The 16506-nt window shown below is 58.1% G+C and overlaps 2 protein-coding genes across 14 annotated transcripts in view; one reads left to right on the top strand and one right to left on the bottom strand.

Annotated features, from left to right (window-relative positions):
• The window catches only part of ANKMY1 (ankyrin repeat and MYND domain containing 1), a 53398-nt gene that overhangs the window by 2681 nt on the left and 34211 nt on the right, over window positions 1-16506 (top strand). For 4 of the 13 annotated variants that reach the window (XM_042995891.1, XM_042995898.1, XM_042995893.1 and 1 more), the window contains exons 1-4: window positions 5534-5682; window positions 5803-5956; window positions 8786-8972; window positions 11580-11723. In XM_042995891.1, coding sequence (XP_042851825.1) covers window positions 5616-5682; window positions 5803-5956; window positions 8786-8972; window positions 11580-11723 — 552 coding nt within the window. In that variant the 5' untranslated portion in view covers window positions 5534-5615. Of the gene's footprint in view, window positions 1-5143; window positions 5348-5395; window positions 5470-5528; window positions 5683-5802; window positions 5957-8785; window positions 8973-11579; window positions 11724-16506 lie in introns of those variants that run through there. The other 9 variants (XM_042995895.1, XM_042995892.1, XM_042995888.1 and 6 more) reach the window with 8 other exon arrangements.
• Window positions 472-2587, bottom strand: DUSP28 (dual specificity phosphatase 28). Its single transcript, XM_042995899.1, has 2 exons — window positions 2118-2587; window positions 472-1424 (listed from the first exon to the last, which is right to left on the bottom strand). The coding sequence occupies exons 1-2, from the start codon at window positions 2517-2519 to the stop codon at window positions 1269-1271; spliced, it is 558 nt and encodes a 185-aa protein (XP_042851833.1). The 5' UTR covers window positions 2520-2587; the 3' UTR covers window positions 472-1268.

The raw sequence follows: 16506 nt of genomic DNA, 5'->3' as shown, positions 1-16506 counted from the left end.
GCTCAGGACATTCTCCTGATGCGTCCGGTAATCCCGCTCGTGTGGTAGGTGATGGCGGCCACAGCAGTAACACAAGCAGGGCCACTCAGGGCCCTTCAGAATGAAGGCGTGAGTCATCTCACCGGGAAAGACTAGGACCAGCGAGGTGCTGGCTGAGGAGAAAGGGAACATGAAATGACTAGCGGCAAGAGGAAATGTTAAAAACTGATTGTGATATTTTATCAATTACCTTATTATGTATACAGTAGCATATATTTAGCAGGGACTGTATTCTTTGTAACTCGCATTATAGCCCAGTTTCCCCTTTTTATTCTTTCCCTTTCCTATTTAAGGAGTGTTGATGGTGATTAATTTTTTTTAAGTTTATTTATCCTGAGCGAGGAGAAAGAGCGAGTGAGCAGGGGAGGGGCAGAAAGAGAGGGAGAGAGAGAATCCCAAGCAGACTCCACACTGTCAGCAGAGAGCCTGACACGGGGCTCAAATTCACAAGCTGTGAGATCATGACCTCAGCTGAAACCCCGAGTCAGACGCTTAACTAAGTCACGCAGGCGCCCTACGGTGATTGATTTTCTACAGTCTTTAGGCCATAGGAACCAGGTGAGGGGTGTCTGAACCAAAAGAGGAATCAACACACTCAGATGCACAGGTGGCCAGTGCGTCTTTGAGATGATGGTGGCTGCAGGATGTTAGGCTGTAAGATAGGAGGTGGGCACAGGCGCCCAGAGCCCCAAGGGTGACCGTGCTAGGCTGTCACGCAGCCTCACATCCTGGCCTGTGTATGGTAGAAACTACAAGTCTGGGTCCCGTGCCGGATTCCAAGATGGGACCAGCATGAGGTCTGGGAAAAGTCCCTGTGGCCTTAACAGGTGGCAGGCAGTCAGGGCGGGGGTGGGGGGTTGGGTCTCCAGGACTCCTGTACTTCCCATCTCCTGACCTTGGCTCCCTGGCCTTGCTCTCTGTATTAAATACAGATATTGTATTAAATACAAATTTTCCTGCCTAAAATTCCTCAAGTGGTATTGACTTTCCTGACCAAGCCCTGTTGATAAACCTAAGGAAGGGATGCTCTCAGTCCCTTCCTAAGTGGATACGCTCCTGCAGTACCGTCAAAGGGCACAAGAGCTGCATTTAAGGTGAAATGTAAACTCTGTACGACAACGAGGAAGAAGGGAAGGGAGGAGGAAGATCATTCTCCAGGCAGCGCTTGAACTACCTTCAACTCTATGCGCCCTGCTTTGGGCGCTGGGTCATCTCCAAGGGTTGTAGGACTAGGGCTCATTCTGGAGCTCTTCTCTCGTTCGGGAGCCCGGTCCCGAGGGCTCCCCGGGCGGGCGGGACAGGGACTGCAGGACCTCCTCGTACTTCTGAAGCTGAGCCCAGAAACCCGGGTTGGGCTCGGCCACCGGGCGGGCGCTCTTCACCGCCTGAGAACAAGAAGGTTAGGTTGAACGCGGCGCCAAAGGTGCTCCGCACCTCTAACGCCCAGAGGCCCGCCGCACCTGGAAGGCCCGCCCCACCCGGCAGGTCCGTCCCACCCGGGGCCCCTCCTGGGAGCCCCGCCCCACCTGGAAGGCCCGCCCCACCCGGCAAGTCCGTCCTCCCCGAGGCCCCACCTGGAAGGCCCGCCCCACCCGGCAGGTCCGTCCCACCCGGGGCCCCTCCTGGGAGCCCCGCCCCACCTGGAAGGCCCGCCCCACCCGGCAAGTCCGTCCTCCCCCAGGCCCCACCTGGAAGGCCCGCCCCACCCGGGGCTCCTCCTGGGAGCCCCGCCCCACCTGGAAGGCCCGCCCCACCCGGCAAGTCCGTCCTCCCCGAGGCCCCACCTGGAAGGCCCGTCCCACCCGGGGCTCCTCCTGGGAGCCCCGCCCCACCTGGAAGGCCCGCCCCACCCGGCAAGTCCGTCCTCCCCGAGGCCCCACCTGGAAGGCCCGCCCCACCTGGAAGGCCCGCCCCACCCGGCAGGTCCGTCCCACCCGGGGCTCCTCCTGGGAGCCCCGCCCCACCTGGAAGGCCCGCCCCACCCGGCAAGTCCGTCCTCCCCGAGGCCCCACCTGGAAGGCCCGCCCCACCCGGCAGGTCCGTCCCACCCGGGGCCCCTCCTGGGAGCCCCGCCCCACCTGGAAGGCCTGCGCCAGGCTGAGGCCGCGGTGCCGCATGAGGTAGGCGGTGCACACGGCGGCCGAGCGGCTGCGGCCGTTCTTGCAGTAGACTAGGCAGGCGCCGCCGGCGCGCACCGCGGCCTCTATGGCGGCGCAGGTGGGCTCCAGGTGCGTCAGCAGGTCCTCGGCCGGGTCGTCGAACACGGGCACGCGCAGCTCGGCCACGCCGGGCGCGCTCGGGCCGGGCTGCTGACGCGAGACGTTGACGCACAGGCTGACGCCCGCGCGCTCCAGCAGCTCTGGCGCGGCCGCGGTGCGCGCACTCCCGAGGAAAAGTGACGGGGCGATGCGCGCGAACGGTGGCGGCGCGGGCGAGGCGGCCCCGGGGGCCCCGCAGCGGCCGGGTCCTCCCGGGTCCATAACCGGCGCTCGGGCACCCGGCCCGCGGATCTAGTTTGGGCGGCCGGGCGGACCGCCGGGCACCCCCGGGTCCTAAAGGGCTCCCGGGGACCCGCCCGCAGGGCCTTGGCTGCCTCCCTATTGGCCGGCCGGAGCGGGGCTCCTTCCCCGATTGGCTGCGGGTGGGGATGGCGGCCATTGGCTGGCGTCGTGGTTGGGAGGACGAGTGGGATTGGCCGCAGTGGGGTGGGCGGGGCCGGGACTCTGGGATGAATGGGCGGTCCCTGGGGGACGCGGAGGTTCACGAGCTGCGGTCCTTCGCGCGAGGGCGGTGTTTTCGGTCAGCTGGCCTGCGACACTGCACGACGCTGCGACCGCTGCGGCGCCTGTCCCTGCGAGGGGTGGGGGTATGGTTCACAGACGCGGGCACCTCCCCAGAACGGGTCCGGTCGGGCAGGGGCCGCAGGGCCGGAGGGCCGCAGCAGGGCTCCGGGAGGTGGGCTTCTCCTCAAGCTGTGCTGTAGTGCACAGGACTGGGGTCCGGTCCAGTAGCCTCCCGGTCGTTTTGTTGGTAGGCTGCTTGGCTTCGAGTACGCTTAGTAACTACGCATGATTGCATTGCCGCTTGATGTGCCTTTTAGAAAGCTCTATGTTCCTTTTTACCTGCTTCCTAATTGCTCTTTGTAATTTCTGTATCTTAATTTCACTTTAATTGTAAAACATGCTTCGTATGAAATAAAGCTGTCTGCCCTTTTCATCATTTCTTCATACACCCATATTTATTTTTTATTTTTAGTAACTTCTGGTTCATCGCTGTAACTTTTAAAAACTAAGATCATTTATTGCCCAACATTTACTATGTAAGAAGACTTCTTCCGTAGGTTTTTTCCCCCTTTTTAAACAATTGTTTCAAACGTTTATTTTTGAGAGACAGAGTGCGAGCAAGGTAGGGGCAGAGAGAGAGGGAGACGCAGAATCCGAAGCAGCTCCAGGTGCTGAGCTGTCAGCACAGAGCCTGACGTGGGGCTCTATCCCACCAGCCTCGAGATCATGACCTGAGCCAAAGTCAGACACTTCACTGACTGAGCCACCCAGGCGCCCCCAGTAGGTTTTTCTGATGTCCAGTGTCATTCAGGGGTGTGTTTCAGGGATCCGTTTCAGTGAAAAGCTGTCCCGCAGTGAAGAGCTGTCCTGCAGCCCTGCATACATTGATATTGTGGTTTGTTTTATTAATCATGGCACAATTTTGGTTCATCTATAACAGAGTATCACAAACTAGATGGCTTAAAACAAGTTTATTTTTCCCTGGGTTTGCGGTTTCCAAGCCTCTGTCTCCTTATAAGGACACTAGTCATCTGGTTTAGCGAATACCCTAATCCAGTATGACCTCTTGATTATTTGCAAAGACCCTATTTCCATATAAGGTCATTCACCGGTACCAGGAGTTGGGATTTAAACTTAATCTTTTGGGGGGATGTCATTCAACTTACAACAGATGGTACGGTTTGATAAATTTGTAGGATATTTTGAAGTTGATCACTTCTTTCTCTTTTCATAACAGGAATTTAAAGACAGTTTGGTTTGTGCTCTAATGCCCAGGCTGCAGTTGGAGGGAGCAGGGCAGAGAGAGGGGGCCTGAAAGTGAAGGATAAGAAGTAAAGAGGGGGGGGATCCAGGAACCAAGGTGGATATGAAGGGAGAAGGGGAATTGGGAGATAGAGGGGTGGAGGAAGCACCCCAGAGCCTTAGCCTGAATCTAGCCACTGGGGGCGGCGGGGGGGGGGGTGCGGCTAGGCTTCTTTGCATGTCTCTTTCCCCTCTTTCTAAGGGGCAGTCTGGGTTGAGAACCCCAGGCCCTGCGCCTGCAGAGAGCCCCGCCCTCTCTCCAAGAGGCCCCAGTTGCTTCCTTTGCAGAAAGTCCTTGTGCTGTTTCCCACCACTGTGCCTCTCTGCACATTTAGCCCAGTTCCCTGGACTGCGCTTTCTTTGCTCTTTGGAGAACTCCTGCGCATCCCCTGAAACCCTATTCAGGTCTCCTCTCTCCATAGTCTTCCCTAGAGACTCCTCGGTCCCCACAGCTAATCCTTTTTCTCTCCGTGACGTCAGTCCCCTTTGTCGACTCGTCCCGAACCAGACCAGGAGCTCCGCTCCGTGCCTTCCACAAACTTGCACGGAACCGCCAAAAACCGGCTTTGGAGTCCGGCAGAGCTTGAGGAGATCTTGGCTGTACTGCGTCCTGGCGCGCGGCGGTGGACGATTAACCCCATTGTCCCTCGGTTTCCGCAGGTGTCTCCCGGGCACACCCCACCATGCTCTCTTCCCGGGGGGCGGGGGGCGGGGGGGGGAGCGTAGGGGGCTTAGTGCTCTCCCCACGCTCTCCCTGAGACCTTGGCCCAGAGCTGGCTCACCGGCCTCTGCTGGACGTGGAGGTCGGTGCCCGTAGCGGACACAGGCGGCCGGGTTCCCGCGTCTCGCGGGGCTCAGGCACAAGGCCCGCTAGCGCCGGGGCGTGGGGGGCTCGGCGGCCGCGGGCAGGCGGGGGCCCCGTGAGGTCACAGAGGGGCGCCCCCTGTTCCGCCAAGGACGCCCGGGGGCGGGGCGTGGTCTGGGGAGGGGCCGGGCGCGGGGATTGGTGGAGGCCGAGAGCGTCCGGCGCTGGGGCGGTGGGCAGGTCTCCAGGGAAACCCGACGCTCTGGGGCTCCGGGCGCTGCGCGGAGCGGGACGAGACTTGCGAGTGGGGCTGCGCTGCGCTGGCCGCCGCCCTGGGCGGACTGGGTGCAGGTGTGAGCTCTCCGACCCTCGGTGCGGCCCGCGGCAGGGGCGCGGTCGGGATCCCGGCAGGAGCGCGGTGAGACGGGAAGGGGCGTGTCCCGGGGCTCTGCGCGTGGTCCCGACGCCCCCTGGGCCCGGCCCTCTGTCCTCCCGCGTCTGGGACAGGCAGGAAATTGGGACCCGACGTGCTTGTGTGAGGTCGGATGAGGGCCGTCTCCCTGCACTTGGTCCGGCCGCCCTCGCGGGCTGGCATCAGAGACCTGGGGGGAGGGGACGCCTGCTGTTCGGGGAGGAATATTGACTCCAACGTAGGGCCCTAAGGAGGTCGTGGGAGGGTGGCCCAGATGGCTCTTAATGTGTGGTTCCTGCCCCCACAGGAGGGACGCTGGCGGAGTTTCCAACAGGATGGGGGTATCGACCGGGTTAGGGGAGGGGGGCTTTGTTTCTCTGAGGCGGGTGGGGCTGTGGGCATGTCCCCGGGGCCCGCCAGGAGCTCTGAGGGCGGATGTGGGTCCCTGGCTTTGCTTTCAGGTTCGAAGACGAGAGGCATGGAAAGTGGGTGTCCCTCAGCCTTGTATTATAAAGTCCCAGATGATGACATTTCTGAAAATCAGCTGGCAGGGAGAGACGGCCAGCCTGCTGCCACTGACTTCCTGGGGACTCTGGAGATGCTCTCTACCAAAAGGTGTGGGGGCCCTCCTACGGGGGGGGGGGGGGGGTGGTTCCCAGCCTCACCCTGGGGACCAGACTTAGCTGGGATCCAGCGTTGGGGTAGGTGCTAAAAACCCCTAAAAGTTATTTTACCCCTCAAAAAGTAGTCTCTGGAGAGAGAGGAAGACCTGAGCGTTGTATCAGCAACCACTGAGGAAAATTACAACACAGGGTAGCTGGAACACCCCCTCACCCCCCCCCCCCCTCCGGCCAGATGTCCGCACTCCCTTCTAACTCGGCCACTCTGCCTTGGCCTAGCCTCGCCACAAGGGTTCCCAAGCTGGGCGGCTTCACACTATGGTGTTAACAGTGAGAGCCCACACCTCCCAGGCCTACTCTGGGCCAGGGGCTGGCTGCCCTCCCGGCCTAACCGTGGCATCTTGTGAAACCCACCCTGTAGTCCTGTTGTACTTGTCCCTGTTGGTGGACTGCACTGTGCCTCCCTTCCCCCACTCGCACTCCCGAAATCCGTGTTGAAGCCCTAACCCCCAACGTCCTGCTGATTTGTGCTCCTCCACAGGCTCAGCGCAGGCACAGGCCCTAGCCGTCCTGGCCCCTGCCCCGGTCACCGTCACGTGAGGTCTGGAGGCTCAGGGGTGGGGGGCTCAGAAGCTCTGCCCTGCCTGCAGCTGCGCCTGCCCCCGCTGCCCCTGTCCCCCCTGCCCCTGCTGCTCCCCAGGCTCCAGCCCGAGACCCCGGTTGTCAGGCCGCCCTGCTCTCCTCTGGCAAGCACGCCATTCTCCGTGCACTGACACACCCAGCCCTGGAGGTGGGGCTTTTGGGGAGTGATTAGGCTTAGAGTTGTGGGGCCCCATGATGACATTAGTGCCCTTCTAAGAAGAGGAAGAAGCCGACACTTTCTTTCTCTGCCACATGAGGACACAGGTGCCATCTATGAACTAGGAGCCTGGCCTTGTCTGGGAACCGAGTCTGCAGGCACCCTTAGATGTCTAATGTCCCCCTCCAGAACCGTGAGAATGGATGTTTGTGGCTCAAGCTCCCTGCCTGTGGGACTTTGCAATAGCCTGAGCGGACTGATAGAGTCCCTGTTTTACAGAGGAGAAAGGTCTCTGAGCCCCAAGGGGGACAGGGAGCCTGTCTGGTGGCAGAACCACATGCCCACCCTGCTCACCCGGCCAGCCAGCTGGGCATTTCCAATGACTCAACAGTGGGCCTTACGGCTGATTGCTCGTGTTAGTAATTTTCTTGCTTTGTTTTAAAATCATTTCCTTTGGCTTTTTGAGGAAATTTTCCATTTGTTCATGTTTTTATAGTCCATTACCTTTTCCTCTTAATAATTCAAAAAAAAGGTGGTTTTTTTTTTTTTAATTTTTAAATTAAGCATGTAGTGTGTGTGCCCTGTGGCAAAGCAAGAAAAGTGGCATGTTAGTCTGCTGGGGCTGCGACAAAGTGCCACCCACAGGGTGCCTTAAACAATAGAGATGTATTGTCTTTCAGGCTGGAGGCTGGAGCCCAAGGTCAAGGTGTGGGCAGGGTGGTTTCTTCTGAGGGTGAGAGGGAGAATCTGTTCCAGATCTCCCTCCTTGCCTTGTAGACGGCTGTCTTCTCCCTGTGTCCACACATCATCTTCTCTCTGTGTGTTCCTGTGTGTCCAAACTTCTTTCCCTTGTCATAGTACAACAGTCACATTGGACTAGGCCCCCACTGATGACCTCACTTTAACTTGGTTACCTCTGTAAATGCAGTCCCAGGTAAAGTCCTGGGATGTATGTAGGCTCTAACGTAGGAGTGTGTGTGTGTGTATGTGTGTGTGTGTGTGTGTGTGTGTGTGTGTGCGCACGCGCGCGCGCGCGTGTGTGTTGGGGGCTGGGGGGAAACACAATTCAACCCATAAGCACAGGTAAGCCAAAGAAGAAGCAAACCAAAGCGCAGCCCTCAGATTTTTTCATTGTTGCATGTGTGTATCTGTTTTTCCTGGCTTCTTTCTTCAAATGCATAACAAAGTGGCAAATGGAGATTTTTGTGTTCACAGCAGCTGTATCCCTTCTTTGGGCAAAGCTGTGTGAAGCCTCTGTGACTCACGGCTGGCATTTGAGGGCTGGCTGGTGGAGGGGGCTCAAGGTCCGGGGGTTTCCATGCTTTCAGCAGCCCAGCTAGACCGTCAGCCCGACAGTGGCACAGGTCTGTAGACCAGAGACATCGAGATACGGCATCCCCAGAGAGCCCTTAAGTTGAGAGGGAGGCAGAGAGGGGGGCCGTGTGTGTGACGGGGGCTGGGGGTAGGTCACCCTTTAGGTCAGGATTTGTGCTCTTAGCAAGAGCAGAAAAGAAGCCAGCTCGCCCTCGTGAACATTTTCTGCCCCTTGCTGTGCACCCGCCCATCCCTGCGGTCCCTCTTGGACCGAAGCTCCCTCTCCTTGTTCAGACCACCCACTGGTCCATGCGTGCCTGCCAGGTGTCTGCCTCCTGCCCGGCTGTGGGCCAGGCTGCCGGCCCCCGGGGGGGAAGACACCGCCGCGGCGCTCTGGGCTGCTGGTGGACACAAGGCTGGCCCCGCAAACAGCTGGAGCTGGAACCCATCAGCTTCCAGGACACCGGCAGCCCTTTACCCATGTTAGAGACTCGGGGTTGCACACTTCCTGTGTGACCTTGGGCCGTCACTGCATGCCCATGCCTCAGTTTCCCGCTCTGCAAAATGGGAGTGGCAAGAGCGTCTGCCTCGGGGTTGTTGGAGGAAGAGACGAGATGGTGTGTGTTCTCTGCACGTGGTCTCTGAGTGGAACCCCTCAGGCCGGTTCCAGCATTGATCTTCCTCGCCCCCCCCCCCACTTCACCTTCCTAGGGACATCCTAGAGGCCCCGGAGGAGGAAGAGGAGTCCGAGGGTCCCCCCAGGGGGCAGGACCTGAAGGAGGCCTACATCCAGCTGGTCCGAGGCGTGCAGGAGTGGCAGGATGGCTGTGTGTACCAAGGGGACTTCGGGCTGGACATGAAGCTGGGATACGGTGAATTCTCTTGGCCCACGGGCGAGGTAGGTGGCTTCCGTGGCTGTCCCCGCCAGGGCCTGGCTGTCTCTTTTCTTCTAAGAGGGGTGTGAGGCAGACTTGCCGGTCTCCGGCAGGAAGGGTGCTGGGCTTGTGTCTTTTCTACCTTCCAGAGAGAAACCTTCCAGAAACTTCCAGAGAGAAACATTCTCACAGTTGTCCAGGGTCACACATGCAGTTGGCCTGGGCATTCCCGGGCTGCGGCTTGGGAAGGGTTACTTACGATAAATTCTTATTCTGGGCAACTGTTCAAAAACTTCAAATTACTGCATGGAGCTGTATGTACGTCGGTGAAATTGCGTCGTATTTAGGGTTAAAGAGAAGGGAAGGATCTTTTTAGCAGTCAGATGGGAGCAGGCTCCAGAGCCCACGCAGTAGGCCGCGTCCAGGACCCCAGTGGAGACTCCCGGGGACCTGTGGGAGCTCCGCAGGTGCCTGGGGGAGGGCACAGCGGCCTGGCCTGTGGCACGACCGCGGCCGACACCCGTAGCTGCGGCTGCCTGCTTGTCCAGTGGGGAGATTTCCAGAGCGTGGGTTCTACTGCGAGCTGGGGAGACGGCCCCGTAGGGTACTTTCGTTCAGATCCAGGCCCAGTGGGGTCCAGGCTCAGAAGAGCAGCCGGGGCTGGGTGTGTCAGTGCGTGATTGCCAGAGGAGAGCAGGGCGGCCTGATAACCGGGGTCTCGGGCCGGAGCCTGGGGGCGGCAGGGGCAGGGGGGGCAGGCGCAGCTGCAGGCAGGGGCGAACCTTCCCCCGCACCCCTGCCGATCCCTCTCCCAGAACGCACCTCAAGCTCAGACGAGCCTCCGGACCTCAGGTGACCGGGAGGCCGGGGCCGAAGCCTGTGTTGAGTGGAAGCCACCGTGACACTGGTGGTTCAAGCGCTGACTCCCGTGGCTCCGGGACTGGCACTGAAACCAGTCCTCGGCTAGTTTCTTTCTTTTACCCAACGCCGTGGTGTCCCGTGCCCTCGTTCGTGGCTGTGGGAGGTTGGGCGTGCCGGCCTGTCCCGCGGAGCCCGGGTTCCACCGTGAGGGAGACCACGGGGGGCGGGTGTGGTGGCGGGGCCTCGGCCTCATTACTGCCCGGCGGGACCTCCGGGTCCGCGGAGCAGCTGCTTGTGCAGCCGAGACAGCTCACAAGCCGGAGAGGCCAGGGGGACGAGAGAGTGTGCCACCCACCAGCGGTGACCCTACACGCGTTAATGGCCTGAGCACATCAGCCCTGGCCGGTCAGACGCAGCTCGTGGTGTGAGTGCAGGGGTGGGGACGGATGGGGTGGCTGTGGAAGGGCCTCCCTCCAATGCTGCTTTCTCCTGGGGAGGGGGGCAGAGAGCCTCTCTCCCGCGTATGGACCGACGCTCGTACACAGTTGTTTTCGAGTCGGGTGGACTCCGCTTTCCCCCACAAAGTGGTGCGGGTGTTGGCAGGAGCGGGCAGCCCCTGGCCTCGTGCCCCTCTGCTCCGCGTGTCCTCGTGCTCGACATTCTCTTCAGAAGCGCCGGCGGAGCCCACGTTCAACCCAGGCAGCGCTGAAAAGGGCCTTCGTTGGCTCTTACGATGGGAAAGCCCGTCAGCGGGGCTCTGCAGCCCGAGGCCTGGCTGGTCCGGGGACTCTGATGACCTTGTCGGGCCCCCTCTCTCCCCGTCTCTGTGTTGGCGCCCAGACTAGCCTTCCGCCACCTGGCGAGCCTGTGGGAGCTACGCCTGACACTTCTGGGGGAGAGGAAGGGCCCTGGGGACACTGGTCTGGCCCCGGGCATGGGTCCTGTGGCCAAACCCAAATTGAGGCCGGGGCCGGGGGTCGGGAGTCGTCTGGTCGGACAGACCTGGTCACTGCTGCCTGGTCCGTCAGCCACCAGCCCCACGGGGAGTCCTCTCCGTTACCCGAGGACAGAGGAGGGCACGAAAGCAGCCACACCTGGGGTCCCGTTCCTACAGAGCCGTCTCCGAGCGTTGCAGGACCGGCCTGCGGCTGGCATGGGAAGAGCTCGCAATGGGCGTCACATTGTTTGACCCTCCTGAGGCCCCAGCAGGGAGTCGGGCCGGCACAGACCCGCCACCGGCATTTGTGGGGCTTGGGCCACGAGCGGAGGCCGGCGTCCGTGGCTCAGTGTAGCCACACCAGCGTTCCCGCGCAGGCCCATAGCTTGCTCCTGGGGTCACACGTGGGGCCGCGCGGGTGAGCCCGAGGCTGGTGCCCCCCCCCCCCCCCCCCCGCCAGCCTGCTGCCTGTAAACCCAGGCAGACGTGGAGCTGAGCCCGGGTCGGGGCTCCGGCCCAAACCCAGGAGTCTCTCCGCAGTGGTGGCCATTCCAACGCCTCTCCAGATTCCCCTACCGGAGCTATGGCAGGCGACACGGGGGCCACCGGGGCCCGACCGCCTGGCACCTGCTCTGTGTGACATAGGTGACGTCTCTCATAGACTCGTTCGGCCCCCGAACTTGAAGGGGCCCCGTGGCCAGGTGCCCCTGTGGTCCGCCTCACTGCCAGCCTGGCGGGCTGCCTCCACCTGGGGGGCTTCCTGGAAGGCTGGGGTGGGGGGTGGCCAGGAGCAGCTTCTCGGACACAGCCTGTCACTGAGCGCTCTTCACAGTTGTACCACGGGCAGTTTTACCGGGACCACCGCCACGGGCTGGGCACCTACCAGTGGCCCGACGGCTCCAGCTTCACTGGCATGTTTTACCTCAGCTACCGAGAGGGCTACGGCACCATGTACCTGAAGACCAGGCTCTTCCAGGTGAGGGGGCGGGGCCACAGGGGAGAGGGGGCGGGGCCGCCCTGTGGGGGTGGGGGGGCAGGACTACCCCAGGTGCAGGTGAGGGGGCAGGGCCACGGGGGTGTGAGGGGCGGGGCCGCCAGGGGGTGAGGAGGTGGGGCAGCCCCTGGGGGGGGCGGTGTGAGGAAGGGTGAAGGAGCTGCCCCCCCAAGGGGTGTGTGAGTGTGAAGGAGGGTGAGGGGGCGGGGCGCCCCTGGTGGGGGGAGGTGTGGGGGTGTGAGGGGGCAAGGCTGCCCCAGATGTGGGTGACAGGTGAGGCCGCCCTGGAGTTGGGGGGGAGGGGGGAGGGTCACCCTGGGTGCAGGTGAGGGGGCGGGGCCACCCCTGATGCAGATGAAGGGCGGGGCTCTGTGTGCTCAGGCCACTGGACAGAAAGATACTTAGGTCCTGGGGAAGTTTATTTGTGTAACAAGTGGTAACTTCCTTATTTTTAAAGATCGTTAACAGTACCAATAATAAGGTTCATGAAAAGAAAAGGAACACGAATGAGAAGACAGGATGCTTCATGATCCCATATCCCGGAGCAGGGAATTGTGTATCCTTTAGATTAAACTGCAAATGCACCGTAATACTTACTTTTTTATACATAAGCTGGATCATTCCACATAGATTGTCTTGAAACTGGTCTTTTTAAAAAAAAAATTTTTTTTAATGTTTATTTATTTTTGAGACAGAGAGAGACAGGGCATGAACGAGGGAGGGTCAGAGAGAGAGGGAGACACAGAATCTGAAGCAGGCTCCAGGCTCTGAGCTGTCAGCACAGAGCCCGACGCAGGGCTCGAACTCAAGGACTATGAGATCATGACCTGAGCCGAAGTCGGCTGCTCAACCGACTGAGCCACCCAGGCGCCCCTTGAAGCTTGTCTTTATTTGTGGAGGAAATTCCTGGTTTTGCAGAAACAGTTACCTTTCCTCCTTTTATTTCCGGACGGCGTAACTTAGGGTACAGTCCACCCCCTTGAGTGTGCAGTTGTGAAGGTTTTCACGAGCGTGGAGTTGTGTGACTACTACTGCCGTCAACGTACAGGACGGCTCCTTCTCCGCTCCTGCCGGTGCCCCTTTGGGACCGGTCTCTCCTCCCACCCCAGCCCTGGCCAGTTGTTTTGCAGATGATTTGCCTTTGCAAGAATACCAGGCTAGTGAAATACAGTAGGTAGACTTTTGAGGCTGGTGCCTTTCACCTAGCGATCGTATTGAAGGTTCATCTGCCTTGTGGTGAGTCCGCAGCTCCTTCCTTAGTGCTGAGCAGTGTTCCAAGTGCATGGCGCCGTTCTCCATTCCCAGCTGACAGACGCTCGTTTCCAGCTTTTGTTGATTATGAATCAAGCTGCTGTAAACATTTATATATGGTGTTTTGCGTGCGTGTTCGTGTGCAAGCATTGTACCCCGTCCAAGCCCCTAATATATACTGGAGTCCATCTCCAGCCCCACCCCCTCAGCTCTCGATGACGCTGCTCTGCTTTTCATCACAACGTCCCCTTTTCCGTTGTTTCAGATCAGTGGAATGGGTGTTACTGCATGTTCGATTTCTCTGGCTTAGGGCGTGATTCTTTTGAGATTCGTACGTATTTGCATATGGCAGCAATTTGTTTCTTTTGCGGTGAGGTAGTATTCCGTTGTGGGGATTCGAGACACGTGTTTTCCTGATTCGCCAATAGCTACATGTTTGAGTTCTTTCAAGTTTTTGGTTATTATGAGTAAAACTGCTAAAAACGTTTGATTACAAGTCTTCATGTGCACACACGTCTGTCTTTTCATTTGGGTAAATACCGCCAGTGGGATCGCTGGCCGTAGGTGACGTGCATGGCAAGTTTTGTAAGAAACCTCCGAAGGGTTTTCCAAAGTGGTTGTGCCGTTTTCCATTTCAGCCACTCATGGGGCGCCTGGGCAGCTCAGTCAGGTAAGCATCTGACTTCAGCTCAGGTCATGATCTCTTGGTTTGTGGGTTTGAGCCCCATATCGGGGCTGTGCTCACAGCTCAGTCTGAAGCCTGATTTGGATTCTGTCTCCCTCTCTTTCTGCCCCTCTGCTCATGCTATATCTCTGTCTCTCAAGAATAAATAAACATTAAAAAAGTTAATTTTAGCCACTCGTAGGCTTATCGAGTTTTCTTTCCCTGGTTCTTGCTTTTTTATGTCCTAGTTACGCAATTTTAGCTTAATCCAAGTTTCCTAAGATTTTCGTCTGTGTTCTCTTCTGCATGTCATGGTTTTGGCTCTGACATTTAGGTCTGGGATCCGTTCTGGGTTAATGTTTGCACGTGAAGCAACGGTTGGTTGGGCCTCCTCCCCTCCCCCACCTCCACCTGTAGGCGGCCGGCTGATCCGGTGCCATCGGTCGAGAAGACTGTCATTTCTCTACTGCTGCTTTTGTACCTTTGTTAAAAACCACACTCGGAGACACGTGTCTGGCCGTCTTTCTTCATGTGATGTCGGGACTGATCCGTGGGTGCCGGTGTCTGCAGTCCTTTTCCGTCGGTTCCGACGGCCTCCTCACCTTACTTGTTGTGATTTTGGACAATATCGCTGGACCGTCATTTCATTAGAGGGCGCAAGTTGGTGACACTCTAAATCTACGATCCCTCCTTCATTTATTAACTAGAGTTCTTTTGTCTACAACAGCCTTCATCAACTGTTTGGTTACTTTGAGGTAGTTTTATGGGGAAGGCGAAATGACACTTGATCTTTTCCTTTTTCGCCCCTCGTCAGGGTAACAAGTGGATGATTACCTAACATTCTTCAATGGCGATCGGTGGAGCTTACTCGGGTTTTTTTTTGTTTGTTTGTTTTTCGGATCTGTATAAACTCACGGATTTTAGTATATTTGGTGTATCTCAGCACATTGTGGTGGTTATGCTTTTGGATGCCCAAATTGTCACTCTTGGGTCGGGGGAGTTTGGTTTTTGCTTTAGTTTGGTTCTTGCAGTAGACATAGCTCCACCAGGTGTCGGCACCAGGTGCCTTTTGTTGGGGCAAGGAGACCCCAGCTCATCCATACACCTCCTGCCCTGGTCCCAGGATTGACTGTTGATCTGGCAGGCCTGGTTCCTAGATGGGGCGTGGTGTGGAAAAACCACCGTTTGGGTGCTTATTGCTATCGTGTTAGCTGGTTTTCACTTGTAGGCTTTTTCAAAGCAGATCTAGATTTTTTTTTTTTCTCTCTAAATGAGAAAAGACACCATCAGTTCATACGGACGTCTCCAGCTCCAGTTTGGGAATACGGGGCTTTTACTCAACAGCCATGGTATCGTATTTGCACGTCTTTGCAATTAGTCTTAAAAATCTTTGTTTCTAACGTTAACAAATTTCCTATTTATTTCCCCCCGTGAAATATGTATGACAGTTTCAGGATGACGGCGTAGCATTAGCTCCAGTGCCGTGGCTCCTAAAACAACTCAGGGCTCCTTTCCTGCCTTTGTCCCTGGGACCCATCCCACTGGGAAGGTGGAATCCAATCACGTGAGCTACTGTCCGTCCGTGCTGCCTGGAGGTAGAGCTAGGTTCAGTGGTGTTGCTTTCATTGTTTAGGATTTGATTTTTACGATCTTGCTTTAATTTAGTTTGGTAATTCAGTAAAAAACAGATATTTTTCTGAAGGCAAATCTAGCAAACAGGGTCCCCCCACAGGAGTCCAGCTTCCACTGTTTCTATCTGGAGTCCTCTCTCGTCACCGGGGACTGTTTGTACAGCTTCCTCTTTGCATTTACACACCAGGAGCACACGTGCACACACGTTCCTCCCCGCGTAGGCGGTGGGACGTGCACCCTGCACGCTTCCCGGGGCCGCCTGTGGTTGCCCTTCCTCCCGACAGCCCAGACCCCCTCCTCACTGCTTGGGAAGGGTCAACCACAGGCGCACTTTCCTCCGGCCTTTGTGGTGCCGAGGGGCACCGTGGTGACGGTCTCGCCGGTTAATGGTTCCACGCTTTTGTCGGTGATCTTCGGGATACGTTCCTAGAGGGGGATTGTTGGTCACAAAGTAAATGCATATCAAAGGCAATTTTTTAAGCCTGTGGCGTGTAGCGTCCTGGAGACACATGCTCCTTTCTTTAACCGTCGACATTACTGCCATTGTATTTTACTAGTAACGTAACTGTTAGCGTTATTAAGAGCTTGCTGCTAGACGTACTGTTGTGTACATATGTGTGACTGTAGCTTTGATCTCTTTGGGATTGTTTCCTCACGATGTTAAGGAGATTATGTCCTTATGATAGAATCCTAGAAATGGAACTCTTGGGTCAGCTCTTGGGGCATGAACGCCTTTGGTCTCCGCACAGACCCCCAGCAGCTGCCTTTCCGACTGCCTGCCTCCCTGCACCCCCTTTTCTTGCCCCGTCCGTAGTCTTCCTTCTCGGCCCATCCATCCTGTGGCATCCGCCGCCTCGGTGATGCTCCGGCGCTGCCAGGATGAATGCGCACCGCCTCCCCCCGGCCCCCGACCCTTTCACAGACCGCGGCGGCACTTGGTGCCCTGCTGCCACTCGGCAGATTCTCCCGGAAGTGCCCCTGCCGTCCCCACCCAGCTGCCTTGCACGATGAAGTCCTCCTTGGCGTGTCTTACTGTTCCTTGCATGTTCTTTCCTCTGCTCTAGACTGTGAACTTCTTGTGGGGGACTGTGTAACTCAGAAACTTACGCCCCAAGTAAGTCTGCAAGCCCGGGGCTCTGAGATAGGGGCCCTGTCCCAGGGTCCCAGGCGAGGGTGTGGCACCAGGGAGTGACACGGAGGTCCCCGCTGTGGCTCCCA

The sequence above is a fragment of the Panthera tigris genome, chromosome C1 (genome assembly GCF_018350195.1).
Source record: "Panthera tigris isolate Pti1 chromosome C1, P.tigris_Pti1_mat1.1, whole genome shotgun sequence".
In the NCBI taxonomy this organism is placed as follows: domain Eukaryota; kingdom Metazoa; phylum Chordata; class Mammalia; order Carnivora; family Felidae; genus Panthera; species Panthera tigris.
This window is presented reverse-complemented; position numbering and strand designations above follow the sequence as displayed.

What these genes read in the sequence shown, in the direction of transcription:
- DUSP28 (XM_042995899.1), bottom strand. Translation starts at nt 2,519, where the DNA reads ATGGACCCGGGAGGACCCGGCCGCTGCGGGGCCCCCGGGGCCGCCTCG. An exon ending in GCCTGGCGCAGGCCTTCCAG is followed by an intron (nt 1,425 to 2,117) that starts GTGGGGCGGGGC and finishes TCTTGTTCTCAG; the next exon opens with GCGGTGAAGAGCGCCCGCCC.